Raw genomic sequence first — 26,243 nt, forward strand, 5'->3', positions numbered from 1 at the left:
AATATGTTCTAAGATAAGTACAATTAAAGGCACCTGTAGCTTCTGAGCGTGAGAGGTGGTGGATATCTTGAAAGTACAGGCTAAGTCGTGCTGGCAAAGAGAAATACAACATGACACAGGTGAAATTCACTTCAATAATAGATTTCATTTGACCTAATGTAGCCACATATTTTCACTCCAACATGCAGTTAATATAAGTGAGAGATTTTGACATTCCCTTCTTCATACTTAATCTTCAGCATCTGGTTAGTATTTTACACTCGCATCTCATTTCGGACTGACCACTCGATGTGCTCACAGGCCACGTGTGGTTAGTGGCTGCTGAAGTGGTCTGCCCCGAAGCAGCCTGGGAAAGGAGAAAGAACCAGAAAAGGAGAGTGTATTAGCATAACAGAAGACAGAAAGGCCCAGCAGCAAGCTGATTCAGAGAATCAACTGGATTCTGGTTGTGCTCACCCAGGAGGCCAGGAGTGGCTTTGACAGCCCAGGGCACACAAGGCAGGTTCTGGGGTTTCTGGGGCTGGGGTCCCAGGGTATGTATTGCTTTCTGGGAGTCGGGTGACTGCAGTTTCCATCTGAAATAGATGGAGACAGTGAACAGTGCTGTTGTAGACCAGTGGATGTCTGCCTTTAGCAACCGTGGAAACAGACATTACTGACTGGGACTGGGTGAGGGTAGATCCAACCCGGGAAGACCAAGGCAGCCCACTTGGTGGCTACAGTGCAGGCTTCAGAGCCAGGCTGCCTGTGTCCAGACCCCAGCTCTGTCCTGGGCCAGCTGAGTGACTCCAGGAGCTTCCAAACCTCTCTGAGCCCCCAGTTCCTCTCTGACCCAGAGGTTCTCACTCTTTGGAATGCTCTTCCCCATATTCCCACGCCCAGTCCATCACTTTTTCTGGGCCCTGCTCACACACCACCTGGGACCACCTGGCATTTAATAGCGACCCTCGTTAGTACCTCTGTGATGCCTCACTTTTCTCAGTGGCACTCAACGTGGCCCAACATAAAGATACTTCACCATTTTTTGTGTCCCTGCCCCAGTCACTCTAACAGAGACTGCAACAGGGCGGGGCTTAGTACTGGTGTGCCGCCGTCTCCTGACTGCTTGCTGCAAGGAGCCTGGGACATAGGATGGGTGCAGTATATACGCTATTGGATGAGTGAAAATATGAACAATAGATAAGACCAACCTCGTGGAGTTGAGTTGAAGAGCAAATGAATGAAGAGCAGTCGATCGATCGGTTGATCAATCTTTTTAGAACAATTGCTTGGCACACAGTAGGCCCCAAAATATTGTGACTGCTTGTGCTGCTGCTATATTGTTAAATATCAAACTAGGTTAAAGAAACAAGTCTGCACCAAACTTCCCTATCATCTGCGTGCCTGGTGAGCGTGTTTCAACCCTGAAACGGGGACGAGGGGTCTGACCGATCCGAGAACGTGTGGGAGCTCACTAAGGCGGGTCCTCGAGGCCAGCATGGGCCCAGTCATTTTGGGAGCGGCCACTCTTTGTGCCTGAAGGGCTGTGCATGCATATACACGGGGACTTGGTTTTCCGACAGGCAGCTCTCTAGTCCTCCAAGTGGGCATCAGCTGAAAGTGAGAGGTAACTTTAGGGAAGTGAGAGGGTCCAGATTTCCGTCCCAAACGACCATGTCGGCCTCAAGATCCTGCTGTCTCCAGGCTCCATCGATGCTTCAGCCAATCACCATGATGATGTCATACCTGCTGGGGGAATCCCAAGCTTTATAGACATTTGAGTAACGAAACTTTTAGGGGATTTTTTCTTTGCATCAAATAAGTTTTTACCTTAACTCCAACTATCTGTAGGCCATGAGAACTCTAAAATTGTTTGAGAAAGAGAAAGAAGTCTTTTCAAATCACATTCATTTCTAAGAGAAACCTTTTCTCCAATCCTGGAAGAGTGGTTAGCTCGTCTCAAAAAAGTGGTGCCAATGCCAAGTTGCATCTCCTCAAACCTCAGACAGGCTGTTAACTGGGATTGGGGGCTGACGTGGGTCCAGGCCTATCAGGTGCAGTGCCCTGAGCCCCACTGCACTTAATGGTGCACTTAATGGGTAACACCTCCCTCCGACAGCTTTCAGCCTGATCTCTGCCTCTGATTCTGTTTCCATTTTGTTTGTAAGTTGGTTTTGCTCATTAGATTCCACATATGACCGAAATTATATGCTACTTGTCTTTCTCCATCCATGCTGTTGCAAAGGGAAAGACATCCTTCTTTTTTATGGCTGAATGATATTCCGCTGTGTAAATAAATGTACCACAGCTTTTCAACTTGCAGGGGGACAGGAGACAAAGGGAACATCTCAAAAGGAAGAGTGATGGGACAGGGGTGGGGGATGGGGAGCCAGCAGCCCCTCCAGTCTTGCTTTGGTGCTGGAGGCAGGTGGGGAAGGAAAGGGGCCTGTTGTGACTTCATCTGAAGGGTCCCCGATTCTTCCGCTCCAGGTAAACCTCTGCACGTCTCCCTGCCGCGTCATGGCCCTCCGGCCAAGCCTCCACAGCAGTGTGCGTGGCGCAGAACTCATAGTCCGGGGCGCCTCAGATTTGCTGTTCTGCCAGGAAGCCCTGACTTTTAGACTACATTTAAAGTGTATTTTAATCAGTTTTGATAATTCACTTAACAAATATTTACTGGGTTTCCCTATGACTTCTTTGATGGCTCCTTGGATGGATGGATGGATGGATGGATGGATGGATGGATGGATGGATTTGCTCTGGCTTTTCTCCCTCCCTGCACTCAAGTCTCTCTTGTCCCCTTTCCCTCCTCAGTTTTTTACATCTCACTTTTTTTTCACATTTTAAATTAAATTTATTGGGGTGACATTGGTCAATAAAATTATGTATGTTTCAGGCATACGATTCTATAATACATCATCTGTATACTGTATTGTGTGTTTATCACCCCAAGGCAAGTCTCCTTCCATCACCATTTATCCCCCCCATACCAGCTTCTACCCTGCAGCCCCATTTTCTCCACTAATCACCATACTGTTGTCTGTGTCTAAGCATCTTGTTTGGTTTTCACTGAATCCCTTTTCCACCCAGCCCCACAACCCACCTCCCTCCGACAGCTTTCAGTCTGTTCTCTGCCTCTGATTCTGTTTCTGTTTTGTTTGTAAATTTGTTTATTAGATTCCACATATGACTGAAATTATATGCTACTTGTCTTTCTCCATCCATGCTGTTGCAAAGGGAAAGACATCCTTTTTTATGGCTGAATGATATTCCGCTGTGTGAATGTACCACAGCTTTTTGATCCACTCATCTACTGATAGACTTGGGCTGCTTTCAAATCTTGGCTATTGTGCATAATGCTGCAGGGAACATAGGGTGCATATAGTCTTTCAAGGTAGTGTTTTGGGTTTCTTTGGTTATACACTTAGAAATAGAATTGCTGGGTTTTAAGGTAATTATATTTTTTATTTTTTGCAGCAACTCCATACTGTTTTCCACAGTGGCTGCACCAATCTTCATTCCCCTTTCTCCATGTCCTAGCCAGCACTTGTCTGTTGCTTTATTGCTGATAGCTATTCTGACATGTGTAAAGTGATATCTCATTGTGGTTTTAATCTGTATTTCTCTGATATTAGTGCCATTGAGCATCTTTTCACTTGTCTGTTGAGCAGTTATGTCCTCTTTGGAGAAGTGTCTGTTCAGGTCCTTTGCCCATTTTTAATTGGATTGTTTGGGGGGCTTTTTGGTGTTGAGTTGTATAAGTTTCTTATAAATTTTGGACATTAACCCCCTATTACATGTATTGTTGGTGACTATGTTCTCCTTTCCAGAGGGGTATCTTTTCATTTTGTCTATGGTTTCCTTTGCTGTGCAAAAACCCTTTATAGTTTGATGTAGTCCCATTTGTTTTTTCTTTTGTTTCCATTGCCTGAGGGTATATATCAGAAAATATTATGTACATTGCTATGAGAAATGACTGCCTAAGTTTTTTTGCAGGATTTTTATTTTTTTGAGTCTGATATTTAAGTCTTTAATCCATTTCAAGTTTATTCTTGTGTGTGATGTAAGAAGGTGGTCAAGTTTCTTTTTTTTTTTTGCATGTATCTGTCCAATTTTCCCAACATCATTTATTGAATAGTCTATCTTTAGCCCATTCTATGTTTTTGCTTCCTTTGTCAAATATTAATTGACCATAAAGGTGTGGGTTTATTTCTAGGTTTTTTATTCTGTTCCATTGATATACATGTCTATTTTTATGCCAGTACCATACTGTTTTGATCAATATGGCCTGATAGTATAGTTTGATATCAGGTAGTATGATTCCTCCCACTTTGTCCTTCTTTCTCAAGATCATTGTGGCAATTTGAGATCTTTTGTGGCTCCATATACATTTCTGAAATGTTCTACTTCTGTGAAACACGTCATTGATATCTTGATAGGAATTCTATTGAATCTATAGATTGCTTTGAATGGTATGGACATTTTAATGGTGTTAATTCTTCCTATACATGAACACAATATGTGCTTCCACTTATTGGTGTCTTCTTCAATTTCTTTCTTCAGTGTCATGTAATTTTCCAAGTACAGGTCCTTTACTTCTTGGTTAAATTTATTCCTAGGTATTTTGTTCTTTTTGAAATAATTATGAATGGAATTGTATTCTTAATTTCCCTTTCTAATAATTCATTATTGGTGCATAAAAATGCTACTGTTTTCTGGATATTAATTCCATGTCCTGCTACTTGACTGAGTTTGTTTATCAGTTCTAGTAGCTTCTTGGTGGAATCTTCGGGATTCTCTATGTACAGTATCATTTAATCTGCAAATAATGGCAGTTTTACTGTTTCTTTCCAATTGGTTGCCTTTTATTTCTTCTTCTTGTCCAATTGCTGCAGCTAGGACTTCCAGTACTATGTTAAATAAGAGAGGTGAAAGCAGACATCTCTGTCTTGTTCCCAATAGTAAGGAAAATGCTTGTAGTTTTTGTCCACCGAGTATGACATTGGCTGCGGATTTGTCATATATGGTCTTTATTACATTGAGGTGTATTCCTTCTATTCCCACTTTGCTGTGAGGTTTTTATCATAAATAGGTGCTGGCTATTTATCAGATGCTTTTCCTGCATCTATTGATGTGATTATGTGGTTTCTATCCTTGGTTATATTTATGTGGTGTATCACATTTATTGATTTCCAGATATTGTAACAGCCATGCAATTCTGGAATAAATCCCACTTGATCATGGAGTATGATCTTTTTAATATATTGCTGGATCCAGTCTGCTAATATTTTTTAATATTTTATTGATTGATTATAGAGAGAAAGAGAGGAAAGAGGAGAGAGAGAGAGAGAGAGGAAGCGAAAGATCTAAAGTGAGATCAGTTTGTTGTTCCATTTTTTTATGCATTCATTGGTTGACTCTTTCATGTGCCATGACCAGGGATCAAACCCACAACCTTAGTGTTTAAGGACAGTGCACTAAACACTTGAGCCAATGAGCCTGTGTATGTTTGCTAATATTTTGTTGAGGATTTTAGCGTTATGCTCGTCAGGGATGTTGGCCTGTTCTATTCTTTTGTAGTGTCTTTTTCTGGTTTTGGAATTATGATAATGCTGGTCTCTTAAAATGAGCTTGGGAATTTTTCCTTCTCTTGAATTTTTAGAATAGTTTGAGAAAGGTAGGTGTTAGTTCTCCTTTGAACGTTTGGTGAAATTCACCTGTGAAGTCAGGTCCAGGACTTTTGTCTGTTGCGAGTTTTTTGATTACTGTCTCAATTTCATTAATTGTACTCTGTTCAGATTTTCTGATTCTTCCTGATTTAGTTTTGGAAGGTTGTATGTTTTCAGGAATTTATCCATTTTGTCCAGATTGTCCAATTTGTTGTCATTTTTTCACAATCCTTTGTAAAAAATATTTTCTTTCAATTATTTGCATTTCTTTCATGTCAGTTGTTACTTCTCTTTCATTTCTGACTTTATATATTTGGGTCCTCACTTTTTCCTTGGTGAGTCTGGTTACAGGTTTGTTGAACTTGTTTATCTTTTAGGAGAACTAGCTCTTATCTTCATTGATCTTTTGCAATGTTTTTTTTGACTCTGTTTTGTTTATTTCTGCTCCGATCTTTATTGTTTCCTATCTTTAATTCACTTTTGGCTTTGTTTGTTCTGTTTTTTAAGTGTAAATTTAGATTTTTTTCTTTTTTCTTGAGGTAGGCCCATAATGCTATGAGTCTCTTTTTTGGGACTGATTTCCCTGTTTCCCATAGATTTGGGGCTGTTGTGTTCTCATTTTCATTTGTTTCAAGGTATCTTTTAATTTATTCCTTGACCTCATTGTTAACCCATTCATTGCTTAGTCACAGGTTATTCAGCCTCTGCATCTTCATATATTTTTCAGTCTTTTTCTGCTGATTGATTTTCCGTTTCATACCATTTGTGGTCAGAGAAGATGCTTGATGTGATTTCAGTCTTTTTAAATTTGTTGAGACTTGTTCTGTGTCCTAAAACATGGTCTCTCTGAAAAAGGTTCCACGTGCACTTGAAAAGCATGTGTATTCTGTTGAAATGCTCCACAGACATCAGTTAGGGTCACTTGATCTAGCGTGTTTCCTTTTGATTTTCTTTTTGGAAGATCGACCCATTGATGTGACTGGGGTGTTAAAATCCCCTACTGTGACTGTGTTACCATCAGTCTCTTCCTTCATGTCCATCAAAATTTGCTTTACATAGTTAGGTGTTCCTGTGTTGGGTGCACAAATGTTTATAGGGGTTATATTCTTGTTAGAATGATCTTTTTATCATTATTTAGAGTCCTTCTTTGTCTCTTACTATAGCCTTGGTTTAAAAGTTTGTTTTGTTAGATGTAAATATTGCTACCCAAGCTTTTTTTTTTCTTTCCATTTTCACGAAATATATTTTTTCATCCTTTCACTTTAAGTCTGTGTGTATCGTTCACTCTGATGTGAGTCTGTGGTAGACAGCATACAGATGAGTCTTCTTCTGTTATCCATTCAGCTACTCTGTGTCTTTTGATTGGAGCAGTTAAACTATTTACATTTAAAGTGATTGTTGATAGGTACATATTTATTGCCATTTTATCCTTTGTTAAAGTAATTCCCTAATTGATGTATTTTTAAGTATATTTTATCGATTATGCTATTATGGTTGTCTCATTTTTCCCCCTTCCTCCCCCTCTACCCTGCACCTTCTTCCCTCCAACATTCCACCCCCGACCCTTACTTCATGTCCATGAGTCATACTTATAAGTTCTTTGGCTTCTCCATTTCCTACACTATTCTTAACCTCCCCTTGTCTATTTTGTACCTACCAATTATGCTTCTTATTCCCTGTATCTTTTCCCTCTTTCTCCCTCCTTCCCCTTCCCACTGATAATCCTCCATGTGATCTCCATTTCTGTAACTCTGTTCCTGTTATGGTTGTTTGCTTAGTTTTTCTTCTTTCTTTCTTTCTTTCTTTCTTTCTTTCTTTCTTTCTTTCTTTCTTTCTTTCTTTCTTTCTTTCTTTCGTGAGGTTCAATTGTTGATAGTTGTGAGTTTGTTGTCATTTTACTGTTCATAGTTTTGATCTTCTTTTTCTTAGATAAGACTCATATAACATTGCATATAGTAAGGGCTTGGTGATGATGAACTCCTTTAACTTAACCTTGTCTGGGATGCATTTTATCTGCCCTTCCATTCTGAGTGAAATCTTTGCTGGATAGAGTAATCTTGGATGTAGGTTCTTGTCTTTCATGACTTGGAATACTTCTTTTCAACCCCGTCTTGCCTGTAAAGTTTCTTTTGAGAAATCAGCTGATGGTCTTATGGGAACTCATTTTTAGGTAACTGTCTCCTTTTCTCTTGCTGCTTTTAAGATTCTCTCTTTACCGTTAACCTTTGGCATTTTACTTACGATGCTGTGTCGTGGTGTGGGCCTCTTTGGGCCCATCTCTTTTGGGACTCTGCACTTCCTGGACCTGTGTGTCTTCTTTCTTCATCAGGTTAGGGAATTTTTCTTTCATTATTTCTTCAAATAGGTTCTTGATTTCTTGAGTTCTCTCTTCTCCTTCTGGTATCCCTGTGATGTGAATATTGTTATGCTTTATGTTATCCTAAACGTCCTTTAAACCATCTTCATTTTTCAAAATTCCACTTTTATTTTTGCTGCTCTTATTGGGTGGCTTTTTTAATCTTATCTTTCAAAACTCTGATTTGATCCTCTGCTTCATCAATCTATTGTTTGGGTTTCTTTCACTGTATTCTTTTTTTTTTTCTTTAATCCTCACCTTAGAAAGAGAAAGAGAAAGAGAAACATCAATATGAGAGAAACATTGATCTGTTGCCTCCTGTACGTGCCCTGACCAGGGATTGAACCCATAACTGGTGTATGTACCTTGACCCGGAATCGTACCCACAATCCTTTGGTACATGGGATGGCACTCCAGCTGCCTGATCCCCCTGGCCAGGGCCCAGTGTATTCCTCATTTTAGATAATTGTACTCTTCGTTTCTGTTTTTTTTTTTAATGGTTTCTGTATCATTTTCCATGCTGTTGAGCATTCTTAGAATCATTGCTTTGAACTCTGTGTCTGATAAATTGCTTGCCTCCACTTCATTTAGCTCTTTCTCCTGATCTCTCATGTGGTGCGTGTTTCTTTATCTCCCCATTTTGGCCGCCTCCATGTGTGTTTTTCTAGTATTAGATAGATATGCAATGCCTCCCAGTCCTGGGGGGGTGCCCTCATGTAGTAGGTGTCCTGCGGAGTCTAGTGGGGCAGTCTCCTTGGTCACCTGAGTTTGATGACTGAGCTGGGCCTCGGTACATATGGCCCCGTGTAGGTTATGCAGTCCTTCCTGTCGTCATTGAGCTTTGATTGCTGTTGGCCTGCTCACAGGCGGGATCTGACTCTTAGGCTGGCAGATCATGAGGCTCAACTCCGACCGCAGTGTCCACAGTGCTGTGCAGGTACTTTCCCCACAAAGCAAAATTCACGCCTGCAGGCCCTGGTGCCTGCCCAGATCTCCCTTTGGATATGCCGTTGGTGAAGCTCCTTGGACCTTGCTCTCATGTTGTCTGAAACTGGCCACCGAGTGTATTATTTCTGGCTTCTTGGGAGGGACTCTGGTGTAGACCAGTGTCAGATGCTGCTGGCCACTGGCCCTGGGCAAAGCTTGAATCTACAAATGATCCCCGTTGCCGCTGCCTCTGCTGGGCCTCGGTACACATGTTAAGGAGCAGGCTGCACACCCAGGTCACCTTTTACCAGCACCAGGCTCAGAGGCAGGTCAGTGAAAGTTCCAAGGGACCCTGAGATCTGTCTTTGTCTGCCCTGCTTGGCAGGTGCAGCCACTGGGAAAGCCTGTGGCGGCACTCAAGTTGCACGAGGCAGATAGTTTCTCAGTGAGTCACCGGGTAGGAGTGGGTGGTGTCCCCAGATGGATACAGGCTCAAACTCCATGCCAGGGCTGCACCTGAGGCCACTCAGCAAACATCCCTGCATGTACCAAGTCTAGATGCTACCCACTGGTGCTCACACACCTTCGTACTGGGGCAGGGTGCCCGGGAGTGCTCGGAGTCCGGCCAGCAGAGAGTGTCAGGCCCTCACAGACCCAGATGTGGCCGTGTTAGAGAGGGTTCTGCTCTGGCCAGGCATGCAAGGGAGAAAATCCGTATCTCCCCTTTTACTTGCCATTATACACAGTGTAAACTTTTAGGCCTTCCTTTCAATTATGAAACCCTGTCTTATTTTCCTTGGTAACATCTTTAAAGAAATAAGTAACTAGATAAAAACCACACCTACACTTGGGTTTAAACTTGGGTTCCCATGCAGTGTTTTGGAGATTTGGGTTCTTCACTACTATCTTACTCAATCAGACCTCCATAAACGCACCTCCATGAGGTGGGGTCTGGGAGGGGCACAGTGGCTCGCTCTCTGAGGTCCTCCCTGGCCCTGACATCCTGTGATTTGGGGACCACTGAACTCGGTGCCCCACCTAGGTATCAGAGGCATGCCTGACTCCCAAGTAGAGTGGTTTGACTTTTTCATTCCCAGTATTTGCTTTTCCAATGCAATCTAGAAATTGCATCATGAGAAAGCCTGTATTATATCACTGCTTGCATAGTAGCCATCTACTATGTAACAAGCCACACGAGAAACTGTGGTTAAGGGCATGCTGGGGTCAGACTATCTGGGTCAGACCCAGTTTCACCACTTAACTAGCAAGTCACTTAACCTTTTCATGCCTCAGTTTTCTCATCTGCAAAATTGGGTTAAAAAATAACCTGCCTGATATGGTTTTTAAGATGATTCACTGAATATGTATTTGTAGAGCTCTTCCAACAGTGCCTAGTGGACAGTGAGTGTTAGATTAAATTAATTAAAATGCCCTGGCCAGTGTGGCTCAGTCCGTGGGAGAGTCATCCTGTAGACTGAAAGGTCATGGGTTTGATTCCTAGTCAGGGCACATACCCAGATTGCAGGTTGGGTCCCCAGTCAGGATGCATATGAGAAGGCAACCAATTGATGTTTCTCTCTCTCTCCCTCCCTCCCTTCCTCTTTCCCCCCCTTCCTCCCTCCTTCCCTCTGGCCCTCCCTTTTTCCTCCCTTCCTTGCTAAAAGCAATAAAAAAAAAAAAGACCTTTGGGTGAGGATTACAAAATAAATGAATGAATGAATAAGTAAATAAAACTAAACCTGGTTTTCAATCTAAACCCCAAGCGAATCCCAGGACCCAAGTGAAAATGTGCAGAGCAGTTTGTGGCTGGGAACAGCGGGGGCTCCTTCTAGCAACTCAGTAGTTGTGGTGACCATGTTCTCCAAACAAAAATCAGACGCTCCATTTGCAAAATCTTTGGGCTCTACTCTTGGCTTTAAGCCATATAGGAAGAACTATAAAAAATGGGGTATCATGATGGTGTTTCCTAATGATACAGCAGCAGATTACTTGAAATTGAAGTTGTTTTGACACAGATGAGCGCTGTCCGTGTAGGCATTAGGTACTGCACTGTCCTACCTTTAAAAAACAAAAGGTCAATCAGTACTCTTCAAAACAAGTAAACCTCCCATAATTACAACAAAAGTATGGCCAGCATAGAATGTCCGCTTAAGCAATCACTTGAGGGAGGAAACATTTCCTCCTCTCCCTCTCTCTCTGCTTTCAAACAACAAACATTCGCTCCACGCCCTACTTTTCATACAGCCAAGGTCACCTACAGCAGACGCCTTGGTGGTAGCCAGACTTGCAGAAAGAAAAAGGGGAAAACCTTGTTGAAAGCCTCCTTCCTGCAGCCGTTTTGTAAAGTCTCTCGGTCTTAATCAGACCTCAGAAGAATCTTTTTGGGTAAGCATTACGATATTTGTTTTTTAAGCTGAGCAAACCTGTGCTTGCAGGCTTTTGAGAGCTCACCCTGGTCTGCTCGGGCGTGGAAGTCTCTGAGGTCCCCTTCCTCACTGCTCCCTGTTATCAGCAAAGCAATCAGCTCCCTGCCAACCGCTTTGTGTGGCTGTTGTTTGCTTGCTTATTCATTCATTCATGGTGTGCCACCTCTGAGGAACAACTCACGCCACTCTCTCCTAAGTTTTCATTGAGAATTATCATATCAGCGATTTCCTTTAGGGTTCGTTTTGGAAGTACAACAGTCATGACTTTACTGCAGGAAGGAAGTGATACACAGAGCCGCTACCAATGTGGCGATTCTCAACTCTGCCCTCCCATGCCCACCAGATGTCTCTACTTGGGACTCTTACACTGGCGGAAACTGCAAACATGATCTTCCCAGCCCAAGCCTGGCCCTCCTCCCTGGGGTGCCCCACCTTAGGGATCAACAGCGCCACTCACCTTGGGGGAAACAAGCAATTTATGACATGCAACAAACTCTTACACTTTGTTGAGAGAAAGACAAGCGACCTCATGGGAAAAAAATGACAAAGGATATGAAAAGACAGTTCTCAGAAAAGGCGACCTAGATCATCAACAAACAGAAAAGGCACTTAAATCTCTAGATGTCAGGAAAATGCAAATTCAAATAGCAATGAAATGCCACATTATGCCCAAGAGTTAAATGTGCAAAAAAAAGTCACCACATGCTATTAGGAAAGGGCAGCTTGGGCGTTACTCATGGAAATGTAAATTGCAGAAGTCTTTTTTTCTTTTAGTGTATTTTATTGATTATGCCGTTACAGTTGTCCCAGTTCTTTTCCTTTTGTCTCCCTTCTCCCAGTAGCTCCTTCCCTCCAGCAACCACCCCCTCACCTTCGTCCATGGCCATGGGTCGCGCATGTGAGGTCCTCGGCTTCTCCCTTTCCTGTGCTGTTCCTAACCTCCCCCTGTCTTGTTCCTACCAGTTACGCTCCTCAATCCCGCCACCATTTCCCTGTTTTCCCCCTCCCCTCCCCGCTGATAACCCTCCATGCGATCCCCATACCTATGATTCTGTTCCTGTTTTGGTTGTTTGCTTAGTTTGTTTTTGTTTTTCTTTTTTAGATTCAGTTGTTGATAGTTGTGACTTTGCTGTCATTTCAATGTTCATAGTTTTTATCTTCTTTTTCATAGATTAGTTCCTCTAACATTTCACATAATAAGGGCTTGGCGATGATGAATTCCTATAGCTTTACCATCTGGGAAGCACTTTATCTGCCCTTCCATTCTGAATGAGAGCTTTGCTGGGTAGAGTCATCCTGATTGTAGGTCCTTGCTTTTCATCACTTTGAATACTCCTCACCAGCCCCCTTCTTGCCCACCAAGTTTCTCTTGAGAAATTAGCTGATAGTCTTATGGGAACTTCCTTCTAGGTGACTCTATCCTTTTCTCTTGCTGCTTTTAAGATTCTTTCTTTAACCTTTGGCATTTTAATTATGATGTGTCTTCCTGTGGGCCTCTTTGCTTCCTGGACTTGTAGGTCCATCTCCTTGCCCAGATTGGGGAAGTTCTCCTTCATTATTTTTTCAAATCAGTTTTCATTCTCTTTCTCTTCCTCTTCTCCTTCTGACACCCCTATGATTCAAGTGTTGGTACGTTTAAAGCCTTTCCTCATTTTTTAAAATTCTCTTTCTTCTTTCTGTCCTGGGTGAATGCTTATTTTTTCTTTTTGTTCCAAATTACTGATTTGAATCCTGGCTTCCTTCCTTTCACTGTTGGCTCCCTGTACATTTTCTTTATTTCACTTTATATAACCTTCACTTCTTCCTTTATTTTGTGGCCATACTCTATCATTTCTCTGAGCATCCTGATCACCATTGTTTTGAACTCTGCATCTGATAGGTTGGCTGTCTTTGTCCTGTTTAGTGCTTTTTCTGGGGTTCTGTTCTGCCCTTTCATTTGGGCCATGCTTCTTTGCCCTCTCAATTCAGTAGCCTCCCTGTGTTTGTTTCTGTGTATTAGGTGGAGCTGTTTTGACTCTGTGTGTTGATAGTACGGCCTAATGTACTTGGTGTCCGTAGGGTCCAGTGTCACAGTCTTCCCTATCACCCAAGCTGGGTACTCAAGGTGTGCCTTTTGTGTGGGCTGAGTACACTCTCCTCTTGTAGTTGAGCCTTGATTGCTGTTGGCAGATCATTGGTAATTATTTACCAAGCCAGTCAGCTCCAAGGATTGACTCTGATCACTGACCATTAACCTCTGCCCTCTGTGGAGGATCAGCTGTGCAGGAGCAGGGCGGTGGTGCTCTGACGTGGTCTGTTGTTGCCCACTGGGTGCACAGGCCCTGGGGTTTCCCAGGTGGTGCAGGCCCAGGTCAGCCCCCACCCGTGTTCTGCCCAGGGCCAGCCTGCCTGAGCTATGAAGCAGTCTGGGATGGCTGCTGCTTGTGCTGGGCTTGGGGATTCCCAGGTGAAGCCAAGCTGTGAATGTAGGCTGGATGCTACTAGTGCCAGGCCTGGAGCTCACTGAGGCCACTGTTGTTTGTTTGAGAGGATTTAGGACGTTGTGAGGCATGAGTCAAGACCAGCCATTCATATAGAAAAGCAGCTTGGTGGGGGAGCCCATAAGTTGGGTGGGATGGAGTCGGTGGGGATCTCCAAGGCAGGTCAAACAGTGTTAGCCACGTTGATGGAGTCTCAGATATGGCACCAGCTTGCTGGTTCCTTCTGGATGGAGATGGTTTCTTTAATTCTGTAGTTGTCAGACTTCCTTTCAACTCGATTTTCGATGGTTCCGAGTGATGGTTGTTCTATATTTTAGTTGTAATTGTGATGTGGTTGTGCAAAGAGATGAGCCAATCTGCCTACACTGCCATCTTGACTGGATCTTCACAAGTTTTTTTTTGTAAGTGGCGTGGCAGCTTCTAAGAAAATTAAAAATCTACCCTTTGCTTGAGCAACACTCCTGGTATGCTCTCCCGTAGATAGAAAACCATAAGTACATAAGGACGGTTACATGTGGGTAGTTATTGCGGGGTTACTGCAATAGAAGTAGCTAGGGACAAATGGGGTGTTCAGCAGTGGCGGTTGCTAATGAACTATGGTGCATTCATGACCTGGAATAATATGCAGCCATTAAAAAGAGTAAAGTCAAGAGTAAAGTCAAGTTCAGTCTTGGCGGGGAGTAGCAAATGTTTAATGACCATGATGGTGTAGAGCGGGTGAGAGGCTCTCATTCAAATCCTTCACCATTTTTTTGGTATTTTTTTCTATTACCATTCATCCCCCTCTTCTACCTCTGCCCACCCCTCTCTCCCCTGCAGTCACCACACCTTTATCCACGTCCATAGGTTCCTTTCCTCATTTTGCTCCATCCCTCCACCCCTTAGAGCTTTCAGACTGTTCTCTGTCTCTTGAGTTTGTCTTTATTTTGCTTGTTAGTTCAGTTTGTTCATTAGGTTCCACATATGAGTGAACTCATACAATACTTGTCTTTCTCTGACTCGCTTATTTCACTAAACATGATGTTCTCCAGATCCATCCAGGCTGTTGCAAAGGGTAAGATTTTCTTTCAAGTGCCAAATAGTATTCCACTGTGTGAGCGTACCATACCTGTTCTGTTTGCTCACCTACTGATGGACACTCAGGCTGCTTCCAGATCTTGGCTGTTGTAAATAACTTTGCAATGAACATAAGGGTGCATATATTCCTTCAAATTAGTGTTTTGGGTTTCTCTGGATAAATTCCAAGAAATAGAATCGCTGAATCATAAGGCAGTTCCATTTTAATTTTTTGAGGTAAAAAATTATACTCCATATTGTTCTCCACAGCGGCTGCACCAAAGTACATTCCCACCAACAGTGCACCAAGGGTTCCCCTTTCTCCACACCCTTGTCAGCACTTGTAGTTTGCTGATTTATTGATGGCAGCCATCCTGACAGGTGTGAGGTGATGTCTCATCATCATTTTAATTTGCATTTAGCTGATGATTAATGACAATGAGAAACTTTTCATGCCTATTGGGCATCTGTATGTCCTCTTTGGAGAAGTGTCTATTCAGGTCTTTGCCCATTTTTAAATTGGATTCTTTGTTTTTTTGTTGCTAACTTGTATTAAGTTTTTTTTAACATATAAATTTTGGATGTTAACCCCTTATTACATGTATCATTGGCAAATATATTCTCCTATTCAGTGAGTTGTCTTTTCATTTTGTTGATGGTTTTCTTTTCTGTGCAAAACCTTTTTATTTGATATAGTCCCATTTGTTTTTTTCTTTTGTTTTCCTTGCCCAAGGAGATAAGCAAAACTATTGCTACAAGAAATGTCTGAGATTTTACTACCTAAGATTGCTTCCAGGTTTTACAGTTTCAAGTCTAACATTTAAGTCTATAATCTATTTCCAAGTTATTCTTTTTGTAAAAAGATTTTCAGAGCAAGGGGAAGGGAAAGAGAGAGGCAGAGAAACATTGATGTGTGGTTCCCTCTCATGCCCCCTACTAGGGACCTGGCCCTCAACACAAGCATGTGCCCTGACTGGGAATCGAACTGGCAACCTTTTGATTCACAGGCTGCCACTCAGTCCACTGAGCCACACCAGCCAGGGTGCTATTTGGGGTCTTTTGTGGTTCCATATGCAGTTTTGGAATATTTGTTCTAGTTCTGTGAAATACGTCATTGGTCTCTTGATAGGAATTGCATCGAATCTATAGATTGCTTTGGGTAGTGTGGACATTTTCATTATTTTAATTCTTCCTATCCATGAACACAGTACGTGCTTCCACTTATTTGTATCCTTTTCAATTTCTTTCTTCAGTGTCTTATAATTTTTTGAGTACGGGTCTTTTACATTTTTGGTTAAATTTATTCCTAGGTATTTTGTTCTTTTTGAAGCAATCATGAACAGGATTTTATTCTTAATTTCCCTTTCTAATAATTCATTATAGGTGCATAAAAATACAACTGTTTTCTGGATATTAATTCTGTATCCTGCTACTTAACTGAATTCGTTTATCAGTTCTAGGAGTTTCTTCATGGAATCTTTAGGGTTCTCTATGTACAGTATCATTTCATCTGCAAATGATAGTTTTACTGTTTCCTTCCTAATTTGGTTGCCTTTTATTTCTTCTTCTAGTCTAACTGCTGCGGCTAGGAGTTCCAGTACTATGTTCAATAAGAGAGGTGAAAGCGGACATCCCTGTCTTGTTCCCAATCTTAAGGAAAATGCCTATTGTTTTTGCCCACTGAGTATGTTGTTGGCTGTGGGTCTGTCATATATGGCCTTTATTATATTGAGGCATGTTCTCTGTATTCCCACTTTGCCGAGAGGTTTTATCATAAATGGGTGCTGGATATTTATCAAATGCTTTTTTTGCATCTATTGATGTGATCATGTGGTTTTTATCCTTCGTTTTGTTTATGTGGTGTATCATGATATTGACTTATGAATACTGTAGGGATCTTATATCTCCCAAGTTCCATTGATATGGTGTATGATCTTTTTCATGTATTGCTGTATTCAGTTTGCTATGATTTTCTTAAGGATTTTTAGAATCTCTGTTCATCAGGGATATCGGCCTATAATTTTCTTTCTTTGTATTGTCTTTATCTGGGGGTGGAGTTAGGTTAATGCTGGCCTTGTAAAATGAGCTTGGGAAGTCTTTCCTCCTGTTGATTTTTTTATTTAAATAGTTTGAGATGGAGAGGTGTTAGTTCTTTTTGGAATGTTTGGTAAAATTTACCTGTGAAGCCATCCAGTCCAGGGCTTTTGGTTTTTTTGGATTTTTTTTTATTACTGCTCAATTCCAGTAGTTAAATCTGTCTATTCAGATTCTCTGGTTCTTCCTGACTTAGTTTTGGAAGATTGTATGTTTCTATGAATTTATTCTTTTTTCCCAGGTTTTCCAATTTGTTAGCAATATTTTCTACAGTTCTTATATTTCTGTGACATCAGTTGTTACTTCTCTTTCATCTCTGGTTTTATATATGTTGGTCCTCTCTCCTTTTTTACTGATGAGTTGGGTTAAAAGTTTGTCAGTATCACTTATTTTTTCAAAGGACAAGCTTTTGGTTTCATTGATCTTGTGTATTGTTTTTAAGACCATTTCATTTATTTCTGCTCTTGATCTTTATTATATCCTTCTTTCTACTCACCTTGGGCTCTGTTTGTTGTTCTTTTTCAAGTTCAAGTGTAAAGTTAGATTGTTTATTTGAGAATTTCTTTTTTTCTTCACGTAGGCCTGTATGCAATGAATTTCCCTCTAGAATTGCTTTCCCTGTGTCCCACAGATTTTGGATTGCTGTGTTCTCCTTTTCATTTGTTTCAAGGTATCTTTTAATTTCTTCCTTGGTCTCATTGTTAACCCATTCATTGTTTAGTAATAGGTTATTTAGTTTTCATGGCTGTCTGTATTTTTTCCGTCTTCTTCTTGTGATTGATCTCTAGTTTTATACCTTTATGGTCAGAGAAGATGCTTCATATGATTTCAGTCTTCTTAAATTTATTGAGGCTTGTTTTGTGTCCTAACATGTGGTCTATCCTAGAAACTGTTCCATGTGCACTTGAAAAGAGTGTATATTCTGTTGTTTTGAGATGAAATGTTCTGAAGATATCAATTAAATTCTTTTGATCTGGTGTGTCACTTAGGGACATCTGCTTAGTAATTTTCTGTTTGGAAGATCTATTCATTGAAGTCATTAGTTTGTTAAAATCCTCAACATGATTGTATTACTGTCGGTCTCTCCTTTATGTTCGTGAAGATTTGCTTTACATATTTTGATGCTGCTGTGTTGAGTGCCTGAGTGTTTACTGGGGTTGTGTCCTTTTGTTGGATTGTTTTCTTTATCATTATGTACTGTCCTTCTTTGCCTCCCACTATAGTCTTGGCTTTAAAGTTTGTTTTGTCAGACAAAAGTATTGCTTTCCCAGCTTTATTTTTCTTTCCATTTGCATGAAATGCCCTTTTCATCCTTCTAGTCTGTCTGTATGTTTCCTTCTTGGGTGTGTTTCTTGAAGACAGCACGTGAATATGGGTCTTGTTTCCTTATCCATTCAGCTCCTCCATGGCTTTTGATTGGACAATTTAATCCACTTGCATCTAAATAGATTACTGATAGATATGTATTTATTGCCATTTTATTTATTAACTATTTCCTTCTGTTTTGTTTTTTCTTCTTCAGTGAAGCCCCTTAACATTTGTTGCAATAGTGGTTTGGTGGTAACAAACTCCTTTAGTGTCTTCTTGTCTGGGGAAGTTCTTTATTTCTTCAATTTTATGTGATAACCTTGCTAGGTAAAGTAGCCTTGGTTGTAGGTTCTTGATTTTCATCACTTTGAATATTTCATGCCAATCTTCTCTGGCCTGAAATGTTTCTGTTGAGAAATCAGATGACACTCTTATGGGAGGGCACTAGTAGGTAACTATCTGCTTTCCTCTTGCATCTTTTAAGATTCTTTCCTTGTTGTTAAGGTTTGCCATTTTAAAATATGATGTGTCTTGATGAGGGCTTCTTTAGGTCTATTTTGTTTGGGGCTCTCCACACTTTCTGGGCTTTTGTGTCATTTCCTTTCACCAGGATATGGAAGGTTTCTGTCATTATTTCTTCAAATAGGTTCTGAAATCCTTGCTCTCTGTGTTCTCTTGCTGGTATTCCTGTGATGTGGATATTGTTACACTTCATGTTCTCCCAAAGGTCCCTTAAACTATCCTCATTTTTGAAATTTCTTCTCCCTGCGCTGATTGAGTGGGATTTTCTTGGATGATTTTTTTAATTTTATATTTTATTGATTATGCTGTTAAAGCTGTCCCAATTTTCCCCACTTTGTTCATCTCCATCCAGCACCTTCCACTCCCTCAGTCAACCCCCACACCATTAGTCATAGCATATAAGCTCTTTGGCTACTCCATTTCCTATACTGAACTATACGTCACCATGGCTATTCTGTAACTACTTATTTGTACTACTTAATCCCCTCTCCTCCTCTCCCATTCCCCCACACTCCTCCTATATGGCAGCCATCAAAATGCTTTCTGTATCCATGATTCTGTTCTTATTTGCTTAGTTTGTTGTTTAGATTCTATTGTTGATAGGTATGTGTTTATTGGCATTTTATTATTCATAGTTTTGATCTTTTCTCAAGTCTCTTCAACATTTCATATAATAATGATATGGTAATGATGAACTCCTTTAGTTTTTTTCTTGTCTGGGAAGCTGTTTATCTGCCCTTCGATTCTAAATGACATCTTTACCAGGTGGAGCAATCATGGCTGTATCTCCCTGCTTTTCAAGACTGGATGTTTCTTGCCAGCCCTTTCTAGCCTGCAAAGTTTCTTTTGAGAAATCCTGCTCAAATAGCTGACAGTCTTATGAAAACTCACCTGTAGGTAACCAACTGCTTTTTTCTTATTGCTTTTAAGATTCTCTCTTTAACTTTTGGCATTTTAATTCTGATGTGTCTTGGAGTGGGCCTCTTTGCATCCATCTTGTTTGGGAGTCTCTGTGCTTACTGGACCTGCATGTCTATTTCCTTCACTAATTTCGGAGTTTTCTTACATTATTTTTTCAAATAAATTTCCAATTTCATGCTCTTTCTCTTCTCCTTCTGGCACCCCTATGATGCAAATATTGGATTTTTTGAAGTTGTCCCAGAGGTGTCTTACACTATCCTCATTTTTATTGACTTCCTTTTTCTTCTTCTTGTTCTGATTGGTTGTTTTTTGCTTCCTTATGGTTCAAATCATTGATTTGATTCTTGGTTTCATCAACTCTCCTGTTGTTTCCTTGTAAGTTGTTTTTTATTTCAATTAGTGTATCCTTTGTTTCTGACTGGATCTTTTTTTATGCTGTTGAGATTTTCACTAAATTTCTTGAACCTCCTAATAATCAGTGTTTTGAACTCTGAATCTGATAGATTGCTTATCTCCTTTTGTTTAGTTCTTTTTCTGGAGTTTTGATCTGTGCTTTCATTGGGCCATGTTTCTTTGTCTCTTCTCTTTGGCAGCCTCCCTGTGTTTGTTTCTATGTATTAGGTAGAGCTGCTATGACTCTTTGTCTTTGTAGCATGGCTTAATGTAGTAGGTGTTCTGTAGATTCCAATGGCACAGCCTCCTGTATTACCCAAGCTTGGTACATGAGGTGCACCCTTTGTGTGGGCCGAGTACACCTGTCCTCTTGTATTTGAGCCTTGCTTGCTGTAGGCAGGTCAATAGGAGGTATTTACCTAGGCCAGTCAGCTGAAAGGACTGGCTGTGACCACTGACCACCAACCTCAGCCCTCTGTGGAGGATCAGCTGTGGGGGGATGGTTCTGGTATGGGGCTGGACTCCTTGCTCCTGCAATATCCCTCCTGAATATTTATCCTATGGGTGTGGGACCAGCCTGATCCATGTCTCTACCCTCCTACCTGTCTGGATGGATATGGTTTCTTTAATTTTATAATTGTTGGACTTCCATTCAGTTTGATTTCTGATGGTTCTGAGTGATGGTTATTCTATAGTTTACTTTTAATTTTGATGTGGTTGTGTGAGGAGGTGAACCATGTTTACCTATGCTGCCATCTTTACCAGAAGTTCTGATTATTTTTTTCCATCATATCTTCCAAATCACTGGCTTGATCCTCCGTTTTATCTAATCTCCTTTTTCATTTCTTCCTGTGTATTATTTATTTTAGGTGTTGCATTCTTTATCTGACTGGTCCTTTTTATGGCTTCTATGCCTTTTTTTATGTTGTTGAGCATTCTTATACTTACTACTTTGGACTCTTTATCTGATGAATTCCTTGTCTCCATTTCATTTACTTCTTCTTCTCTAGACTTCTCTTTATTCATCTCGGTCTTCTTTCTTCATCTTCCGACTTTGGCTTCCTCTTTTCGTTTGTTTTTATGTATTAGGTAGATATGCAAAGACTCTGTCCTTAGACACTGCCTGTTACTGGCCCTGGGCAACCTCATTGGAGCCATCAGTGATCCACAGCTTGTGGTTCCTTCTGCTGGTCATGGGCACATTTGGAAAGGACCAATCTGTGGACCAAGGCTGGCTTTTACCAGCACCAAGCCCTGTGGTGCATCAGCTAAAGTCTCAAAACACCCAGAGACCTGCCCTCACCTGTTGGCTGCCTGTTAGCCTTAATCACTGAAACAACGTCCACCTGAACTCTTTAGCAGGGGTTGAGCTCCACGTGGCAGGGTGAGAGGATTTCGTGCAGGTGGGGCTACTGCTTCCCCCTTGGCTGTGCCACATGGAGGAGAGTTCTCTGGCTGAGAAAGATGTCTTCTACAGTATGGGGAACGGTGACTGCAGCTATCCTAGCAGCTGGTGCTTCAGCTCTCTCCCCAGAGCCACCAACCCCAGACTCACCTCAGGTGGCATTAGTCCACTCTGCTTTCCCTCTGCCAGAGCCCAGAATAAATGGCTGCAAACAAAACCTTGTGTGTTGGGGTTTTTTTTTTAAGATTTTATTTATTTATCTTTAGAGGGGAAGGGAAGGAGAGAAATATCAATGTATGTTTGCCTCTCGTGCGTCCCCTGCCGGGAACTGGCCTGCAACCCAGGCATGTGCCCTGACTGGGAATTGAACCGTGATACTTTGGTTCACAGGCCCATGCTCAATCCACTGAGCTACACCAGCCAGGGCTTGTGTGTTGGTTTTTTAAAATGGTGTCTGCATCTCTAGTTGTCTTCCTCTGGCAGACAGAAATCTCGCTGCTTTTCATACTGTGATGCTACATGGGCAGTTTTTCTGGTTCTGGTGCTCTAAGCTTGGGAGCCTGGTTTGCAACCCCCCTGGCTGCTGAAATGTCCCTCTCGGATTTCAGCTGCTGCCCATGGGAGCCCAGCCGACCCGCGCATGCCACCACACTTCCTATCAGTCTCAATGGTGGTATGGTTTCTTCTGTTAGTCCTTGGTTATAAGGCTTCTCTCCAACTAGCCTTCAGTTGGTCATACAGGATGATTTTTGTCTAATTTGGTTATAACTCCAGTTGTTCCTGGGAGGAGGTTAGTGTGGCTTCCACTTCCTGTGCCACCATCTTGGACCCTCCCTTCGTCAGCCATTGTAGACGGTGCTCCCACTAGTCTGACTTGAGTGGAGTCCGTCAGAGATGCTAACCGTGGCTGTGACAGCAGGTCTGCATCGGCTCTCGAATGCCACTGTAGTCCCCACATCCTTCATCTTCACCATAACCTGACTTGCTTCCTCAATAGCTCCCTTGTCAGCCAAGAAAGAGGCTTGCCTGACAGTCACCATTAACTCTTCCCTCCCCTCGTCCCCCACAGCCAGGAGTCAGTGGACCCCTGTGATTTCTCTGTCACGTGGGTCCTGAGTCTGGTCCGCCCCATGTGCCACTCTCCTTGCTACTGCACTGCCTGTTTTGCTCTTTCCACTTCTGTGCTTGTGCCTGCCAAGTACTGTTCACTCGACAGACAGCCTGCGGAAACAAAAATTACATCATGCTTGCCTTTTGTTTACAACCTCTCTGTAGCTGCCCCTTGCCACTGGCCTAATGAGTGTAAGTTCCAAACCCTTAGCATATCTTACCCGACACCCTCCAGCCCCTGCTCCCATACCAGCTCTGACCTGCCACTGCCTGCCTCTGCAGCCTCCTCCCTACTCATCACCCCCCCCCCATTGGTCTCTTCATTTCAGCCATTGCAATTGCTTTTCTTTACTCCAACAGACTAAAGTCCTTGATCAGGACATGCCTTTGGAATGCTGCTTCCTCTGCCTGTATCTCTCCTCTCCTCCCTCTCTTATCCAGCCCTCAGCTGGCTAAGTCCTCTCACCCTTCAGTGATGTGTCACCCTGTGTCACTTTCAGGGTGACTTCCTGGGTGGAGGCCCTTACCTAGCATTGCAACCTAGGTGGTTGTCTTTGCCTTCCCAGTGTCTTCTCCACAGGGTGAGGCTCCTTGAGGGCCTGGTGTGATACTTGTCTTCTTTGCCGCCATATTCCCAGCATTGCCCACAGTATCTGGCATGCAGTTTGTGCTCCATAAATGTTGGCTCCACCTCCCAGGTTTGTGTCGGCCCCAATTAAAGAGGAAATTCTACCCGGTCAGGCACCTGTCACTTCCTGTACTTGTTGTCAGCAGTTGATCAGCTCAGCACACAAAGCAGCTGATGGATCATTTTTGCCACTCCATTTAACGCCTTCCCCCAAAGAGTATCTTGGAAGCTGGTTTTCTACTTTCAACCAAGTGATGCTGTGTTTTCTAACCAATTATCTTGTTCTTCTAGATTTCTGTAAGAGCTCATCGGTGTTTTCAGTTGTGGGAACTGTGAACGGGAACGTCACTTTGTCTCCACCAAACATCCAACCCGCTAAAGAGATACTGTGGAAAAAAGGAAAGAACAAAGTTATCGAATGGGATTCTGATGGCTTAACCCCCTACCCACTTTTTCGTGATAGGGTCGCTTTAGACCCCTCAGGTGCCCTCCACATCTCAAATTTAACATCATCGGATGAAGGTGAATATGAAATTGAAATACACCCCTCTTCGAAGGTCATGAAATTTAACCTTATAGTCTTTGGTAAGTATTACATAACTTGGTTTGTTTAACATGGCAGATTTCCAACTTTTTAAAGAGACTTATACAAATTATCGGCTTGTGAGAAGTAAGACAGTTTGTTACCACACACGAGCAGAGTTTTCCTCCCTTTCTGGTACACAGTGCCTCTTTTAGCTCCCACATCGCCTCTGGGCAAGGCGAGGATGTGACCGAGGTGAGGAGAGCCGTACCATTGCATAATGTCCTGGCAGAGGATGCCCTGGCAACAGCAGACTCAGATGTCTGGGCTCCACCGATAGGGGCGGTGCTCTGTAAGGGAGAGTCTCTGCTTCCTCCTGCAGCCCACCCAGGAGTGGCCGTTCTCCGTCCCTGTAGACTGGAACTGGAGATACGCTACAGGTTCCCCCACGCTTCTCCGTGGTGCTTCCAGATTACTCTCGCTCCCTTGTCTCTAAAGTTCCTTCCTCATCGCAGTCATCTGTGTGTGTGTGTGTGTGTGTGTCTGTGTGTGTGTGTGTGTGAGTCCCCCCCAGTGCTGTTTGTTGCAGCGTCGCTGAGAAATCATTTACGTGTCCCCCTGGATGAGTTTCAGGTGCGCAGCACGATGGTGTGACGTGCACAGGTTGTGAAATGACCGCCACAGGTGCAGCTAACCCCTGTCTTCTCACAGAGACACTAAGGAAAAAAGGAAGAAGAAAAGAAAAAGGATAAAACGTTTTATTCTTGAGTTGAGCACTCCTAAATACCCTTCAACTGTCCCAAATACCCTTCAGCGGTGTTAAGTGTTGCCGTCAGGTTGGACATCGCGTTCCCAGTACCCGTGACCTTGTGCTGGAGGTCAGCACCTTTGTCCCACTTCCTCCAGTCCTCCCCCTCTCCCTGTCGCCTCTCACCTCTTCCTCCTCTGAGTGTGGTGGCTTGTCCTTTTTTTATATTCTCCGTATCAGTGAAATTACACGGGACAGCATTTGTCTTTCTCTTTCTGACTTATTTCACTTAACATATACCATCATGGCCCACCCATGTTGTCGCAACTGGTAGGATATTCTCTTTTAAAATTTTATTTTTCAGTTACAGTTTACATTCAGTATTATTTTGCATTAGTTTTGGGTATACAGTGTAGGGGATAGACTTTACCAATATTTCAAGTCTCCAGGATTTCTTCATTTTTTATGGCTGAATAATATTCCAGTGTGTGTGTGTGTGTGTGTGTGTGTGTGTGTGTGTGTGTACACATACATACATATGTATATACACCACAAGTTTTTTGTCTATTCACCTCTCAGTGGACACTTAGCTTGCTTCCATGTCTTGGCTATTGTACATAATGCTGCAGTGAACACCGCCCCAGTTTTCCTCGATCCTTTTACTGCCTGGCTCATTTTCACTGTTTCTGCTGTCATAATTCTTAGTGACTGTAATATTTAAATGTTGTTTTTAATGTCCCGATTTCTCAGACCTTGCTGCCCTCTCCTGTCATGAATGCTCTTGTTCTCCATGTACACCCCAGGGATATAGCCTAGAACCTGTCATTACTGGTAATTCCGATTCCTCCATTGTCCGTGTCAGGAGCCTCTCCTGTCTGAAGCTCGCTCCCTCCGCTCCGCCGACTCCAATAGCCTTTACGGAGCCTGGTGAAGGCCCGCGGAGGAGCGAGCACAGGGAGGCGAGTTTCCATCAGGGGGCGGGGACGTGAGCAGTAGTAAATGTGGGACTTCGAGTCCTGGTTTGGGAATATTGATTTCAGCCCTTGGCAGCGAGGAGCACTGTGCCCAGGTGTGACTTGATGAAATCTACTTTTGGAAGATGAATCATTCAGGAGGTGTTTATGGTGGATTAAGAGGAGACACCAGGTTAGAAGCTACTGTGATTCTTCAGGCAGACAGAGGTGTTGGTACTAATTGTTTAGAAAGCAAAGAATCAGAAGATACTACCAAGAAAAGGTCACAATATTAAGATTGTGTTATAAAAAGACATAAGATGACTCAAGGTTCCGTACTTGAATGGCAGAATGATTGGTTACACTCTTTTTCTTAGAAATGAGGAAGTCCTGCTTGTTTGAGGGTGCGCTTAAGTGACTTGACATTATTCTTCTGGAGACACCGGACCTAACGGAAGACTCTAGAAAGGGTATTTCAGAAGTGGGGATTTCCTGGCACCTTTTCTATGTATAAGCTGCTGTCTAGCTTTCCCTTTTCCTGCAAAGTCCCCTTAAAATTTCCACTAATAACGTTTATTAGTTCTTTCACATCCCCTCACAACTTTTATTGCATTGGTAACATCCATGTAAGTAGAGTTAACACATCTCTCCTGAGGTGGTCCCGACTGGTGTATAACCTTTTATTAAAGTTAATGGAAATCTACAAATGCCATCTCATGTATATAAAAGAGATTCTTACAGAGTA

The 26,243-nt window shown here is 42.4% G+C and overlaps 1 protein-coding gene across 3 annotated transcripts in view; it reads left to right on the plus strand.

The window, feature by feature from the left end:
* CD58 (CD58 molecule) overlaps positions 1-26,243 on the plus strand; it is a 57,292-nt gene that overhangs the window by 9,934 nt on the left and 21,115 nt on the right. For 2 of the 3 annotated variants that reach the window (XM_037135095.2, XM_037135093.2), the window contains exon 2: positions 23,566-23,859. In XM_037135095.2, the coding sequence (XP_036990990.2) occupies positions 23,566-23,859 (294 nt within the window). Of the gene's footprint in view, positions 1-14,154; positions 14,239-23,565; positions 23,860-26,243 lie in introns of those variants that run through there. The other variant, XM_053656070.1, reaches the window with a different exon arrangement.

The sequence above is a fragment of the Artibeus jamaicensis genome, unplaced genomic scaffold (genome assembly GCF_021234435.1).
Source record: "Artibeus jamaicensis isolate MK-2021 breed Jamaican fruit bat unplaced genomic scaffold, CSHL_Jam_final scaffold_1689, whole genome shotgun sequence".
Classification (NCBI taxonomy): Eukaryota; Metazoa; Chordata; class Mammalia; order Chiroptera; family Phyllostomidae; genus Artibeus; species Artibeus jamaicensis.